The sequence below is a fragment of the Gracilinanus agilis genome, chromosome 1 (genome assembly GCF_016433145.1).
Source record: "Gracilinanus agilis isolate LMUSP501 chromosome 1, AgileGrace, whole genome shotgun sequence".
Lineage (NCBI taxonomy): Eukaryota > Metazoa > Chordata > Mammalia > Didelphimorphia > Didelphidae > Gracilinanus > Gracilinanus agilis.
In genome coordinates, this window is record NC_058130.1 from 752,553,295 (window position 1) to 752,569,432 (window position 16,138).

At 47.2% G+C, this 16,138-nt stretch overlaps 1 protein-coding gene across 1 annotated transcript; it reads right to left on the reverse strand.

Annotated features, from left to right (window-relative positions):
* Positions 1 to 471: 471 nt before the first annotated feature.
* On the reverse strand, positions 472 to 12,229 carry OGFOD2 (2-oxoglutarate and iron dependent oxygenase domain containing 2). Its single transcript, XM_044658752.1, has 7 exons — positions 12,079 to 12,229; positions 9,916 to 9,972; positions 9,519 to 9,629; positions 2,563 to 2,662; positions 1,854 to 1,981; positions 1,326 to 1,583; positions 472 to 942 (listed from the first exon to the last, which is right to left on the reverse strand). The coding sequence occupies exons 1-7, from the start codon at positions 12,211 to 12,213 to the stop codon at positions 673 to 675; spliced, it is 1,059 nt and encodes a 352-aa protein (XP_044514687.1). The 5' UTR covers positions 12,214 to 12,229; the 3' UTR covers positions 472 to 672.
* Positions 12,230 to 16,138: the final 3,909 nt, after the last annotated feature.

A 16,138-nucleotide genomic window follows, 5' to 3' on the forward strand; every position in this document is an offset into this window, starting at 1 on the left:
CCCAGTAAAATGAAGGGTTTGGTCCTTCCAGGTCCACATGTATGATCCCTGTCCCCCCCTCCTACCCTGAGAACAAAAATCGCTAAGATGAACTGGAGAAAGGAGATGACCCCTGAAACCCCCAGGCAGGCAGTGCTGAAGAGTTCTGGGGGGTGGAGGGAGAGGGGGGCCTGGGTCTTCCAGGAGAGTAGGAGGATGAGCAAGCTGCCAGGGGGCCCAGCCTGAGACAGACAGGCAGGCTCAGGGGCAGGTTGCTGAGGAGAGGAGAGCAAGGAAGATTCTTAAGGCAACAGTGTGCCTGCTGAGAAGGGACATGCTGGCACCCAGCTGGGTCCTGGCCCCCTTGGCCCCCTGCTAAGCCTGTTTCTCCACCCCCAGAGGCTAAGAGGTACAGAACAGCCTGACTCCCCAGCCTGGCTGCTCAGGCTACATCACATGGGATTTCTTGAGACGCCCCAAGGAGCCCAGATGTTAGACAGTCGTGTTTTATTGTCCCAACCATCGGGGCTGCAAGCCATCAGTGTCTCGCTCTCCTTCCTTAAGGTGGCCTCCTTGGGGGACCCAGGCATCTTCCTGATCGTTGGTGTCCCCAAGGCCCCCCGTGACAGGCCGTCTGGGCTCCTGGTCCTGCCCAGAATGGGGGTATCACTGCCGCTGGCGGCCTGGCAGCGCTCAGGTCAGGGTGCAGACATCCACGGTCCTGGGCTCCCCTTCTTCCCGGGTGAAGCCATCCCCGTAGCCCTCGTCCTCCAGCAGCTCGGGCGGGCGCCCACACATGGGGCAGAGCTGGTTGCGGATAGTGGAGGCTCTCATCCAGATAATGAGGTTCCATCGCTCTCCGGACTCCAGGGGCAGGGCCCCGTGCAACTGCCCGCCCCGGTGCAGTACCCCTTGGCCCCGCAGGTGTGGCACCTCCAGGTATTTCAAGTTGGCACCCTGCACCTGCAAACCAGAGTGGGTGGTGGGCACCCGCCTCCCCAGCTCCTTCTTCCAAGGCTCAGCCTCTAGGACTCTCTAGTCTGGGCCAAAGGGTCATCCTGGGGTCCCTGTGCAGCTGCCTCACCCAAGCCCAGGCCTGAACCCCCCACCTCATATGGCCATCTCTCTACCAGAGGTCAGAGACCCAGGTCCTAGCTGTGGCTGAGAGGTGGCTCCCTGGAAATCACTTCCCCCTGGGCCTCGGTTTCTTCCTCTGTAAGATGGGGCTCGGGCAGGATGAGACAACCTCCAAGTTCTCCTGTATTGGTCTTGAGTGATGCCCGCACACAGCTGGTGCTTAATAAATGCTTATGGGAAATGTCGAGTGGGCAGGGCCACCAACGTACCTGGCGGAAGTCCCCAAAGTAAAGGCTGCCCTCGGAGAAGTCCTTGCCCAGTGAGACATTGAGGGTGACCTCAGCATTGTCATGGTGGAGGCTCAGGTCCAGGTCCTCGTTCATGGCATACTTGACCACAAAGGCGCGGTGGCTGTCCAGCCGGCCCCCTCCACAGTCGGGGTACAGGAGGGCGCTGAGGGGCTCTAAGTAGCGCTCCCGGAGGGGAGTCACCAGGGGCTCATCCAGACCCAGCTCGTGCAACAGAACCTAGTCGGGATGGAGCAGGGGCTTGGGTTCCAATGAATCCCACCTTCCTCCCTGGGTGGCCTTAGAGGAGTCATTCACCCAGTTTCCTCCTCTAGAAGGGGGTTGGACTCAGTAGGTCCCTTGGAATCTTCCTCTGAAAAATGAGGGGGTTGACCAGGCCAGGCCCTTCCTGCTCCAGGTCTCTGAGGCCACCCCCAGGCCCTGTGGCTGTGAGTGGGGCCAAGAGCCAGGGATCTCCCTGCCCTCCCCAGTGCCCCAGGCCGCTCCTACCCCATGGTTATTCATAGTGTTGGGCCGCCCCTTGGGCATGTCTGACTGCTCAAAGTGCTCCAGCTCCTCCAGTAGCATCTGGCAGAAATCCTGGGTGAAGACTGGCAGCCGGAAAATCCTCTTCTCACCTGGGGAGGGGACAGCCATCACACCCACACCCCAAGGTTCTTCTCAACAGCCTGCCACCCAGCAAGTCAGCCCCGCCACAGTCAGATACACAGACAGTGAGACACACACTCGGGGCCTTCTCTGGGTGTCTTAAACTGAAAAACAAGGGAGGGGGATTTGGACTAGCTGACCTCTGAGGCCCCTTCCAGCTCTATCTCTATGGACATGTCACTGAGCATCCCTGAGCCTCAGTTTTGCACTGAATCTCTTCCAGCTCTACATTTAAGAGCCTCTGAGCCCTCTCGGCCTCATCTATAAAATGGGCTAACAATCCTCATGCCTCTGGCCTCCCTGAGTTGTTCTAAAGGTCAACAAGAATTTATTAATTGCTCACTCTGTGCCCAGGACTGTGTGCTCCCTAGAAAGATGCTGAGAGACTGTCCCTGCCCTAGAAGCTATGGGGCAGGGGCACTGGCCTGAAGGATGGGACCGGTAAAAGCATAAAAATGTGAGATAGCAGCATTATCATGAAAGTTAATCTGTTCCTGGGGGTGGGAAGGCTGCCACAGCTGGGCAGAAAACTGGACTAACTGGGCTTTACCTGATAAGGTCTCGATGTGCCGCAAGAGGCCCGGGAGGTCAGCACCGGGGGTCACACAGTACTGAACAGCAGCCAGAAACTCAGGCGCCAGAAACGCCTCCTAGCAAGAGGGGCAGAGAGAGAAGAGACACATCAGAGGGGGACAACATCCTCCCAGAGTCCTCACCTGCAAGCTGTGTGAGGCCTGGACAGCAGGTTCTGGAACAAAGCAGCCAGGGGGCTCATTGGATGGAGAGCCAGACCTAGAAACAGGGGTCTTGAGTTCCAATCAGGCCTCAGATACTTCCTAGCTGTGTGATCTTGGGCAAGTCACTTAACCCCCATTGCCTAAACCTTACTGCTCTTCTGCCTCGGAACCAATACATACTATTGATTCTAGGTAGAAAGTAAATATTTTAAAAAATAAAATGAAATAAATGATAATAGCTAAGGACAGCTAGGTGGCTTGATAGAGCATCAGGCCTGGAAACAGGAGGTCCTGGATTCAAATTTGGTTTCAGACACTTCCTAGCTGTGTGACTGTGGGCAAATCACTTAACCCTCCATTGCCTACCCTTACTGCTCTTCTGACTTAGAACTGATACTAAGACAGAAGGTAAGGATTAAAAAAAAAAGAAGAGTGCCCAGCCTAAGGTGGGTGCTTAATAAATGCATCCTGATGCACTGCTGATTGACCAGCAGGTCCCTGAGAAGCCCAGAACCAGGAGCAAAAATGGGGCAGAATTTCCATGAGCTGGGTCACATTCATACTATAAGGGAGTCTGGCAGTAAAGCTCTGTGAAAAGGGTCCCATTTCTCTAATTAATGGGTTTGTATGGTCTGGGTTTTCTTATTTTATTTTTACCATAATAATAATTGCTAGGAAAGCACTTTACAAATATATTCTCATTTGATCCTCACAGTAATTCTGAGAAGTGGGTGCCATGATTATTCCCATTTTACAGAGAAGGAGACGAAAACAGACAGAGGTGAGGTGACTTGCCCAGGGTCACCCAGCTAGGGATTTGAACTCTGCAGGTCCAGTGTTCTATGTCTCATGGCACTACCTCGATAGACTCCAGAGCCACAGATGAGCAGGAAGCCAGAGAGCATGGAAAAGAGGGTCATTTTTGAGCCCATGAACTTGTAACATTCAATTTGTTTTTGTTTTTTAATCTATTAAATCTAATGTGCTACCACAAGATGGTCTCGTTCAGCTGTGTTGGCCAGCGCCCCCATCCTCCCCCCTCCAACCCTCCACTGTCTCCCCAAGGGTAAGGATTAGTCTTAAGGGGCACATCTGACCCCGGTGGGTGGGTGGCCCAGTGAGGGGTAACTGTCCAACAGACTGGGGCTCTCTGGCAGAAGGAAAACCCCCATTGGAGGCACTGTGATAATGAAATTAAATCTGCCCTGCCCATCTTTAGATTTAATCACCAAAGGTGAAAACATCCCCACTTATTTCACAAATTGGGAGGTCTATAACCCATGTGTGCTAGAGTGACGAATCAGAATTTACTCCCTCCTGGGCAGTCCTAAGAAAAATGTCTGTTGTGACTGGACACATAAACTAAGAGGAAGGCACAGGAAGTGACAAAAGAAATGGTCTGGATAAATTAAGAGAACTTCTGGGGCTTGGCCTTTTTGGCTTTTTCTTGTTCCTGACTTGGACCTGGAGGAGTACTGGACCTGGGACCCTGAAACCTTGGTGAGACTGTTCTTAAATCTTCCCTTAAAACAACATGTGGTGAGTGAAAAAGGATGACTAACTACCTTAACTTCCCTGGAGGTACTAGCCTCCGGGAGGCTCCTTTGATTGGGAGAAACCCTAGTTGGTAAACCCCTTGCTAATTGACTTTTAGGCTCTCTGGTTGGGCCTCTGGAGCCCTGCTGGAGTAAAGCCCAGACTTGAATACAAATCTAGTTTGTTAAGTTAGAACTCTTACTCTACCCTCTTCTAGTCTCTCTACTTCCACTCTCTCCTATATTTTGTAAATAAATTACTAAAATCATTTTAGGAACTGGTATTTATTCACTTCCTTGGCAACCACACCTTTAAATATTAATATCCAAACAAAAAACCCCTTTTTCCCTCTTATGTTTTATGGCTGACCACTTAGGTTTTAAAGAGTACCCTCTACTTAAATTTTCTTGACTTTCCTTTACTTTTGTTCAACACAGCGGCTGGATAAAAGGTAAGTTCAAGGTTTTTTTTCTTTTTCCATAAAATAAATAGCACACGGCTGTTTTATTTTTAGGGGCAGGCAGGCCCCACCTGGGGAAGGGGAGAGGATCCTATCTTCCAGGTACTTTGCCTACAATACTCAGTACTGGCTGTTTTCCTTATCAGTAGCAGCTGCTTTATTTTTTAACTAACTGTGAGGGCCACACCTAGAGAAAAGCTTTCAATCCTCTCAGAAGGAAAGCATCTCTGCTCCATGCCCCCAAACAATTTCATCTCATAAAAAATCTCTGGGAAAAAAACTGGAGAAAAATAATTAAGCTTAGCTTAGCTTTTATTAGAGAGAGTGATTGTTAAGTTGAAAATAACTAAGTTTTTGCCTTGTTTTACTCCTAAAAAATTACTTTCCTTTTTCTAAGCCCCATGTGTCTCTAGAATCAACTTAAGTAAGAAAACCTGGGGAAATCAATCAGGAACCACAAGAAACTGGTCCTTTTTACCTTGAGAGGCTTTTAGAGCCCCCAAAAGGGAAAAAGTAATTTATAAAAACTGTTATTGCCCAAGGCCAACTCAGAAAAGCCGAATTTTGCCCAAAAGAGGAAACACATGCTCAAGAAGTGCATGATTCTAGGTTTTTTTTTTTACCCTTAGCAGCTACTTAATCCTATACTTAGCCTCAGACAAAAGGTTTCCTAGCCCACCCTCCACCCAAAAGTTAATTAAATCTTGAGGTGTGACATACTTAAAAATGTGAAGTACTTAAAGGGACCACACCCTTACTTATAAATTCTCACACCTTGACCTTAACCCCTAGCCAAGGGAAAACCTAGAAAGTAGCGCCATCTACTGTCAAAAAACCAGAATTTCAAGCAATCTAATAATTAAATTTAAACATGATAAAAAAAAACATTCAAAATGATTTTTGATAGCATTTCCCAAGCTGGAACAACATTGTTTCTTTGGTATTTAAATTGGCTCATAATCCCAGAGAATATATCACAGTGGGGGGCAGCTGGGTAGCTCAGTGGATTGAGAATCTAGTAATCCTAGAGACAGGAGGTCCTAGGTTCAAATCTGGCTTGGCCCCCATTGCCCACCCTTACCACTCTTCCACCAATGAACAGAAGTTGGGGGTTTAAAAAAAAAAAAACCAAACACAGTGAATATACTTAACACTGTTCCTGGGTATGCTTATGATAGCAGGATATGTGGTAATCCATCTATCTCTCTTTAAGAGAAGACTGACAAACAGTCTGAATAACTGGCAACACATCTAATATGGGGTTTGTCCACACAATGCTCAGTGTGGGTATGGGGAACCCCAGAGGTGTGATCAAAGCAAATCTAAATAGATAATGATACTGGGGAGAAGAAGGGAATTTAATGATTCTGGAGGTGACTTTTTAAGCCTTTTCAGACTCCATTGTTTTATTAATGATTAATTCATTTCAGTTTTGTTTCCCCTCCATAATAGTGAACAAGTCTTTTTAACACAGCTATTGGAAATGAAGAAAAAGGACTCTGGAACACAGTGCCAATCCTATCACATATATTGCATTTACTGATTATTTGTTTTAGATTTAATTTTGTTAATTGTCACATAGATGATGATGGACTCCATCAACCTGGTTACAATCTGTATACAACCTTTGGAGAATTTAATGACCTAATAATTTAAATTATTTTAAGGGGCCTTCAGATTTTCAGATATTTAGTAGCATACCTCTAATCATTTACCTGCCTCAGAGTTCCTTGTAACAAGAGGTAAGGGTTCATTTAGTAGATTAAGTGATTATTATATATTCACATATATATATATATATATTCACCTCCACATTTGTAAAAATGTAATGGATGAGATATAGAATAGTCTCATACCAGAGGATCTGGGAAGATGTTCCTAGGGCATGGTACCCCTGGATGGCTCCCAAAAGGGAGCATCTTACAGGAAGCCTAAATACCTTTCTCCATATTTTTTTTAACTTTTCAGCTTATTTTACTCTACTTCTCCACCAGAATGATCTAAATTCTTGGTGACATTTTAGATCCAAACAAGGGTTTTCATCAATAGTACAGAGGTTTGTGTTTTTGGTTTGTTTTTTTCTGGGCTCCTCTACCACATTTTGGAATGATGGCAGTAAAAGACTTTGTTAAAAATATCTCAGCCAGGGGCAGCTGGGTAGCTCAGTGAATTGAGAATCAGGCCTAGAGAAGGGAGGTCCTAGGTTCAAATCTGGCCTCAGACACTTCCCAGCTGTGTGACCCTGGGCAAGTTACTTGACCCCCATTGCCCACCCTTACTACTCTTCCACCTAGGAGCCAATACACAGAAGTTAAGAGTTTAAAAAATATATATATATCTCAGCCTAGGTTGAAAGTTGCTATGTCTGTAGAACTTGTGACAGGTATTCATGAGTTCATAGGTTTTTTTCAAATGTCACATACATTGGAGATAATAGTCCATAGACAAGTGGACACTGTTTTTGGAGAACACATTGAATTTCTAAATTTTTATTATTGCTTTTCTTTTTTTTTTTAAAACCCTTACCTTCTGTCTTGGAGTCCATACTGTGTATTGGCTCCAAGGCAGAAGAGTGGTAAGGGCTAGGCAATGGGGGTCAAGTGACTTGCCCAGGGTCACACAGCTGGGAAGTGTCTGAGGCCAGATTTGAACCTAGGACCTCCCGTCTCTAGGCTTGGCTCTCAATCCACTGAGCTACCCAGCTGCCCCCTTTCCTTTTTTTTTTCCTAATAGAATATTTGATGTTTTCCTTTTTTTCATTTCTTGTACTTAAATAGAATCAATATTAATTTTTGATTTTACAGTAATATAATTTTAAAATATATTTGCTATAATGTTAATGCATACCCAAAAGCGTTAGATTGTGGAAACCTGCCATTTATTGATAAATGTTATGGGTAATTAATGTTTGTGCCTGATTCCAGGAGAAGGGAACAAAAGGGCCATTTTATAGTGCCAAGAAGCAGAAGGTCAAGGAAACCAAACAATCCTGATGGGATTGATGAGAACCTGAATAGTGTCAAAAAAGAGCACACAGGTCAAAAAAAAAAAAAAAAAGAAACCAATCCAGGTAGGATTGTTGAACTTCTATGCCAATACTAAAGGACTTGAACCTAGTGTGAGACTCGAAGTTGCAACGCTTGTCATATGTTAAGATGTAGGACACTTCGTACCACACTGCTAGACAAGTACCGAAGGTTGGCCATCATTCTGGCTCCCCTATCCCTGAGAATGAAGTGAAATCAGACCAGGGAATGACACTTCGCTTTAACATAAAAATTCAGTCCTTTTTTCTCTCTTATAACAACATGGCAACTTCCTGTAGTCTTGCCTGCCAATGAGTAAGTGCAATATTATTGCATTTTTGACCTACAGATTTATGGGACAGAATTTACTTTAATTGGACCCTAATACAAGGACCTGTTATGAATTTATTCTTGTTTAATCAGAAAATTTTACATACATAGAATTTTGATATTTTGATCCTGATTTTGAATTTTTTTCTTTCTCCCAACTTTAATTTTTCTTCTATTTGTTTTTCTTTTTATGCTTTGGTTTTTCTTTTGATAATTGACTCATACACCCCATAACTCAATGATATATTCTGAGCTGATCTGGGTGTTGGTCAACACCCTCTTTGGGGGGATTGAATTTTTACAAAAATTCAAAATTCAAAATTTTGTTCGAGAAAATTTTCAGGAAAAGAAGCCTGCTTTGAATCCAGAAAATGAACTATTTGGAGAAAGATGCCTGCAGAAAATTACACTGAATCAAGATGATCCAGAAAAGATGACTGCAGAAACCTACACTGAATCAAGATGATTCAGAATGAACTTTGGGGTACAATTAATTGAACTTAAGAGATTGAATACAATTATTTTGAATTGTAAACTCTTATGCCAAAAGGCATTGCCCCCTAATTGGTTTTTTGTCAATGTGTCTAGCAAAACATTAGTTTTGCGCTCGCTCTCTCTCTCTCTCTCTCTCTCTCTCTCTCTCTCTCTCTCTCTCTCTCTCTCTCTCCTGTTCCCCTCTTTTCTCTAACTATTATAGTTAGAAGATTTTTAGGAGTACAAGATGATTGTCAAATGATCAATTGGGGAGCTGAGTCTCCCAAATGATCACAGGGGGATTGTGATAATGAAATTAAATCTGCCCTACCCATCTTTAGATTTAATTTTCAAAGGTGAAAACATCCCCACTTATTTCACAAGTTGGGAGGTCTGTGACCCATGTGTGCTAGAGTGAGTGATGAATCAGAATTTACTCCCTCCTGGGCAGTCCTAAGAAAAGTGTCTGTTGTGATTGTGTGATACTAACCTCCAGGAGACTCCCTTGATTTGGAGAAGCCCTAATGCCTAAACCCCTTGCTAATTGACTTTTAGGCTCTCTGGCTGGGCCTCTGGATCTCTTACTCTACCCTCTTCTCATCTCTCTACTTCTACTCTCTCCTATATTTCCTTGGCAACCACACCTTTAAATATTAATATCCAAACAAAAAACCCCTTTTACCCTCTTATAGCACCAGGGTCAGAAGTCCCCAAGATAGACATGTGAGATGGATTTTTCTCTAACTTCCACAGCAGAGAGATCAGGGCATTGTGGGAGCAGAGCTGGCTTGGGGCTAGAGGCACCCCCAAAGGCAGACTGGTCCCCCCTTTAAGGGAAGGGAGGGGCTGTCTACCCAAATAAACAAGGTACATGCTGCTCAGGCTGGAAACACTTGAAGAGTCTATCACCTCCCCCTCTATCCAGGACCTCATTTGGGCATACCTGTAAGCCATACACCTGGGGCCGCAGGGGCCGGTAGCTGCGTGCAATGATGGCTTTCCTCTCTGAGGCCTGTTGAACCAGCTGCTTCCTCCGATGAACCTCCTTGTTAAGCTACAGAGAACCACAAGAATGATAATAATCAGAGAAAAGGCCCAGACTTGGAATTTCACTAGTATGAGGAGCTTCCAGGCAAGGGATCTTCCTCCACTAACATAGGTTAGTAGCTTCTCTTGAGTTATAGTCTCGGAGAGCTGCCAGTGAAGGGGGGAAGTAGTGAGAGGTCAAGTGTCACATAGTTAGTGCGCACTGGGGCAGGCCAGAACCCAAGTCCCCCCAATTTCTGGGTTCCCTGGAGGAGTCAGAACAAGAATCCATGGACCCGGGGAATGGCCATTACCTCGGACAGCACCTGCTGAAAGTCCTCAGGACTCACACAGCCAAGGCTCTTAAGGGCCTAAAAGAAACAAAAAGAGGTTAGCAGCTAAGGACAGAATGACCTCAGTACTAACCCCCAACCAAGGGCCTCCTCAAGACCCAGAGGTGAATCTAAGTGACATCTCCAGCCTTAAATCACACCACCAACAGATCCTACCAAACTGGAAGAGCTTCAGATTCCACTGGCCTCAGGGAGGGAGGGAGAAAGAAAGAAAAGAAAGGAAAAGAAGGAAGAAAGGAAGATTAGTTCAGAGAGATGAAGGGACTCGAGTCAAAGGCCACATAGGTAGTAAGGAGCAGAGCAAAGATTGGAACCCAAAACTCTTAAGTCTCCCATTTAACACTTCTGTTCTTCAGTTTCCCCATCTGTGAAAAGATGGAAATAATACCTCTTTGTTCTTTCACCTATAAGATGGGGTTAATATTATGCCCTTCAAAGGGCTGTTTCAAGAAAAGCACTTTGTAAAACACACTAGCCTTAGGGAAAGGTAGGCTGGCAATGTAATGACATCATCACCAAAAGCACAAGGGATGGGATTCACCCACAAAGAGGAGCGCCCAGACTGAGGAAGCCACAGAAGACCAGAGGCATTCACAATGACAACCCTCAAAGGAAAAGCCCTTCACTGCTTTATAAAATGATCGCCTTACAATTTCCCTGGATGAATGAGGAGGGAAATGCAGTGTAGGAGAGGGAGCAAACAGTGCTAGACTCAGGAGTCTGCAGATCCAGGTTTCACTACTGGTGTGACCTTGAGCAAGTCCCTCACTGCTTCCATTTCCTCATCTAGAAAATTAAGATGACAGGAAACACACAAATGACTATAATATGGATAGAAAAGTACAACAAAATGCTGACCAAAAGCAACCCAGATTAGACTTAAAAGGACCATTCTTGTCTTGGAGAAGAGATGAGAAAATGTTCCTTCCTCTCTTCTTTGTAGAGATGGGGGACCAGTGGGTGCAGAGTGCTACATATACTGTCAGATTTGATGAATGGTTTGGTTCATTTTGCTGAATTGCTTTTTCTTCCTCTTTCTTTCTCTCCCCTCCTCCCCCCATTGGAAGGAATAGCCCTCTGGGGAGGGAAGGGATGAGGGATATATTTGAAAATGAAGATGATACAAGAACAAAAAAATCCATAAACTTTTTTTTTTAAGAATGAGGGAGTTGGATTAAGTGGTTTTAAGGTCTTGTCCTGCTCTAAATCACAGGGACACAACAATAACTGCTGACATTTTGAGGGCTTTTTAGATCCTTTGTCTTTTGCCTCTCCTTTATGTCCAAATATATTCTCTAATCTGCATCCCCCAACCAACCTTCAACTCATCCCTTGTAACAAAAATAGCAGACATTGATTGAACATTTTAAGAATTCTCACAACTGTTTCAGAGAGATATTATGGGAGTTATTGCCTCCATTTAGGAAACAGGCTCAGAGTGGTTAAGTGATTTGTACCTGGTCACACCACTAGTAAATATTGGAGATGGTTTCAATTTTTCAGGGTCTCATCTAGCAAAAGTGCATTGCCTAGAGGCAGCCAGGTGACTCAGTGAATTGAGCCAGGCTTTGAGGCGAAGGTCCTAGGTTTAAATCTGGCCTCAGACATTTCCCTGGGCAAGTCACTTCACTCCATCTGCCTCAGGTTTCCTCCAAATGACCTGGAGAGGGAAATGGTGAACCATGCCAGTATCTGTCACAAAAAACCCCAAATAGGGTCATCAACGGTTGGACAGGGCTGACCAACAAGAGAAGATGAACTCCCTGGGGGCAGATTCACCTTTCAGAAAGGGTCAGTATAAGTGTCTGGGGCTGGGGGTCTATAACGGGGCTCACTTGGCCCGGTGCCCTCTAAGATGCCCCAGGGCATGGAGAATCCGGGGCTCATAGGCCAGACACCCTATGCCTGGCTGGCCCACATCCCTCCCTGGCACCAAGCCTCGGTTTCCCCTTCCGTAAAAAGAGGGGACTGGCCCCGCTCTGGCCCCAACGTCCCCTCCAGTTCCACGTGGGCGATGATAGACACTCTCTCTGCCCCCGGACACGCCTCTTCTCGCTCCTGCCTCAGTTTACGAAGGAGTAAATCGAGGCCCTCGCGGGTCTCGCACAACGGCCTTGGTCCTACCGGGCCGTAGTCTTTGAGTAACTGCTGCTCCCCGTGGTAGCGCACGTGGAGCTGGTAGCGGGGTAGGAAGAAATTCTCGGAGCAGAAGCAGGCGCAGCGAAAGAAGCGCCGCCTCAAGACCCCGGGCGACGCCATCGCTCTCCACCGCCGGCCCGCCCCTAAGGGGAGCAGGGAGCGCGCGGAGACGGGGGCGCGCAGCCTGCTGACACTTCCCGGCCGCCGTAGGACCTTCTACCGGACCTGGTCCACCTCCACCCGCTCCCAACCACGGAAACCAGGGAGTGGGTCCAAATATCTAGACTCGGGGAAAAACGGAAAGTCTCCCTGGAGGCCCTTATGGATCAGGGATCAATAGGGAACTGTGCGCCGAGCCCCGAGCGGGGGTGGGGTGGGGGGAACGGGCACGAGGGGAGTCCTGGGAACCTGGGCAACGTAGGAAAAATAAGAGCGCGCGTATTCTTCAAATAAGTACATCCTCTAAGCTTCCCCCTTATTCCATCCCGCAAAGCTCATAACAATTTTTTAAGAGAAAGAAAAGGCGGAGCAGCTAGGTGGCTCCGTGGATTGAGAGCCAAACCTGGGGACGGGGTTCCAATTTGAACTCGGACACTTCCTGTGTAACCCTGAATAAATCCCTTAATCCCCCATTGCTCAGCCTATACCGCTCTTCTGCCTTGGAAACTATACATAGTATTGATACTAAAATAGAAGGTAAGGAGTTAAAAAAGAAGAAAAGGAGCGAAGAAAAAACCAGCAAAACTGATTGGAAGAAATCTGGCAACATATTTAATGCTCCACCTACCTTTCTAAAGGAATAGGGGAGGTGAAGAGTTGACAAGTATATAGCAATTTAATTTAGATTTTCAAGGTGCTTTACAGGTATGAGCACATTTGGTCCTAAAAACAACCCTGAGATTACACAGGCTATTCCCATTTCACAGCTGAGAAAACTGGACCAGGCGACCGCTGAGATTTCTCTTCCATCTCTTAAATCTGTAGTCTTACGATCCTGGCATTTCTGTCCTGGATTCTTTCCCCTTTGGTCAGAAAGTCAGTCAATTAGCTTTTATTGATTGCCTACTAAGTGCCAGGTCCAGGAGATACAAAGAAAGGTGAAAAACAACAATCCTTGCCCTCAGGAGGCTCACAGTCTATTTGCACCAGCCCGGATCTCTTTTCCAGCAGCTGCCAAACACCTCCACTAGGATGTTCCCCCGCCCCTCGGCTTTCACCTGCGCCACTCCCATTTCATAAACCCAATTTATGTCAGCCTACTCTCCCACCAGAATGTGAAGAGGATGGTGGGAGGCCCCACCTACCCGCCAGGAGGTTAGGGTGGGGATGTCCCAGGGGGAGGGAGAATCCCTTCGGAAAAGAGTCGGTCTGAGGAGTCGTCTGTGCGCCCGGCACCTAGACCAGCTCTTGGCATACGATCCCTGCCTGGGACCTTCAGCGGGGGCTGGGGATGCCTTTTGATCGACGTTCCCTTAAACTGGCTTCCTCCTTCCCCTTGGCCCCTCCCCTTCGGGTGTCCCCGGGAATAGTGTCCGGGCTGACCCCGCGGCCGCTGCTGGCCATGGACGGGGCCGCGGGGCCGCCGCACGAGCCAGAGGAGGAAGATGCGGCGGCGGCGGCGGCAGCCACTGCACCTGGCCCAGGCCCCGGCGGGAACAAGTTCGCCGACATCCGGCGCCTGCTGGCCGAGGGCGCCTTCCCACCTGCCTTCGGCTCCATCAAGCGCAAGAACCTCAAGCGCTACGCACAGAAGTTTGTGCTCGAGGGTGAGAGCGCACGGCCGCCGCACTTCCCCCGCTTTGCGCACACGCACGCTCCTCGCCCCCGCCCCTATCGAACTTCGGCCTCCCTCACCACTCCCTCCTCTTGCCAGCCTTTCCTCGCGGCTTGAACCCTCTCCCGCCGTAGTGCGTTTTCTCTTATGCGGTGCAACCCTCCAGGTGTCCTGAATGCCCTCCCACTCCAGATTCCTCCCTTAGACGACCCCTTCTGCATTCTGAACCCTTCCGGGCCCCAGCCTGCCCTCCTTAATGATAATTCACAAACTATAAGTAATAACTATTAGCAACAATAACAGCTTGCATTTATAGAACGCTTTAAAGTTTGCAAAGCACTTATTCCAATGGCTCCTCACTACCACCCCAAGAAATGGGTAATGCTATCCCCATTTTACAGATGGGAAAACTAAGGCAGCCGGCCTAACAATGATTTGCCCAGGATTACACAGCTAGTAAGTGCCTGAAGCTAGATTTTGACTCCCTTCTAATTTATTCCAGGCCCTCCGCTAAGCAGCCTATGACTTCACAGCTGCCTGACTCAGTTTCTCCATCTGTAAAGTGGAGATAATAACAATTGCCTACTACATTTTTAGCAAAGCATTAACTGTCTCTCTTGATATCCTCTTGGAAAAGATAGAGAGATACAAGCTAGACAAGAGGAGCATTAGGTGAATTTGGATCCGGCTAAATAAATGGCTAGATCCAAGGAGTACTCATTAATGTGTTATCACCCTGGAAAGAGGTCTGTAACAGCACCCCAGGTATCTAGTTGGATCTTTGCATTTAAACTCTTTAGCAAAAGCTTGCATAAAGCTAAAAGTGTCTTGCCTATTGGATTTGCAGATGATCCATTACATGATATGTACGTTTGTAGATGATACAGCTGGGAGAGAGAATGAGCCCAGGATGATCAAGGCAGGGCCTAGAAAGGTGGCAAAGTTAGAGTATTCTGCTCAATTTATTAGGATGGAATTTTATGAGGAGAAATGTAAAGTTTTACACTTGGGTTCAGAACTTAACTCTACCAGGACAAGATAAGGGAAGCATAGTTAGGTGTTAATTTGTCTGAAAAAGATCCAGGGGCGTCAATGGACCACAAACTCAGTATGAGATATCAGTATAACGTGGCAGCCATTGGACATTGGGGACTAGGGAAAGGGCTGCCTCAAAGTAGATCATGCCTGGAGTTTTGTGATCAGCGGTGAGCGCCCAGACATTGTGGTGGTGGTTGTTTTTTAATTTATGATATGCTCCTGCTTTTTACCCCAGGATTTTTTTAAAAACTCCCACCCTCCATCTTAGCATCAATACTGTGTTTTGACTCCAAGGCAGAAAAGTGGTAAGGGTGGGCAATGGGGGTCAAGTGACTTGCCCAGGGTCACACAGCTGGGAAGTGTCTGAGGGCAGATTGGAACCTAGCACCTCCTGTCTCTAGGCTGGCTCTCCATTCACTGAGCTACCCAGCTGCCTTCTCCCCAGTATTTTTCTTCAGCCCCTTGAGCACATAGAACACTCTCTTATAACAAACATGAGTGCCCCTGAGAGTGTATGTGACCTCCCACCCCCTCAGCCCCTCACCTGTCTGCTAAGAGAAGAAATTGTTTCAAAAGCCATCCTCCTTAGTCCTCCCTTGAGTCCAGACACTTGTAATCATTTCCATTTAAGCCCTCCTTGTTGTTTGTGTAGTTTGGTTTTCTGATTCGGCTTGCTAGGCTCAGCTTCAGACCATAAGGGTCTTCCTGTGTTCCTCTGAATTCCTCGTGTTTGTTGCTTCCCAAAGTCCAATGATATCTCCTCCTAGCCATACGCTGGCTTCTTTGGCCAGTCAGGGGCACCCACCCTGCTTTTTCCCCGTGTTTTGTTCCCCCAAGGATGCTGCTGTGAATTGGGTGCTGTGAAGAGGGTGTCCCTAGCAGGGCAGGGTATGGTGCACATCCTCAAGATCATTCATTGTGGGGTCAGTTTAATTGAACCAGGATTGTTTAGCCTGTGGATGAGGGGGAGACATGGGGCTCCATCCCTTACTCCTGCGACCCCTAAACCCCAGCATGGAGTTGAGGGAGCTGATGAAGGCTCTGGGGATGTTGTAGAAGCAGGAGGGTGGGAATGTCGAGTCTCACCGGCCCAATTTAACCTATCCCCCAAAGGAGGCCGCCTGTACTACGTAGGGCCAAAGAAGGAGGAGAAGAGGGAGGTGGTGGTGGACCCCGAGAGACGGCATCAGGTGTTCTTGGAAAGCCACTTCACAGAGGCTGGCCACCACCTGG

Excerpts from the sequence above, each read along its gene's own strand:
- OGFOD2 (XM_044658752.1), bottom strand. The coding sequence starts at position 12,213 with ATGGCGTCGCCCGGGGTCTTGAGGCGGCGCTTCTTTCGCTGCGCCTGC. Across the intron at positions 9,630-9,915 it reads TTCAGCAGGTGCTGTCCGAG|CTTAACAAGGAGGTTCATCG; the intron begins GTAATGGCCATT and ends GGTTCTCTGTAG. Across the intron at positions 1,584-1,853 it reads ACACTATGAATAACCATGGG|GTTCTGTTGCACGAGCTGGG; the intron begins GTAGGAGCGGCC and ends CATCCCGACTAG.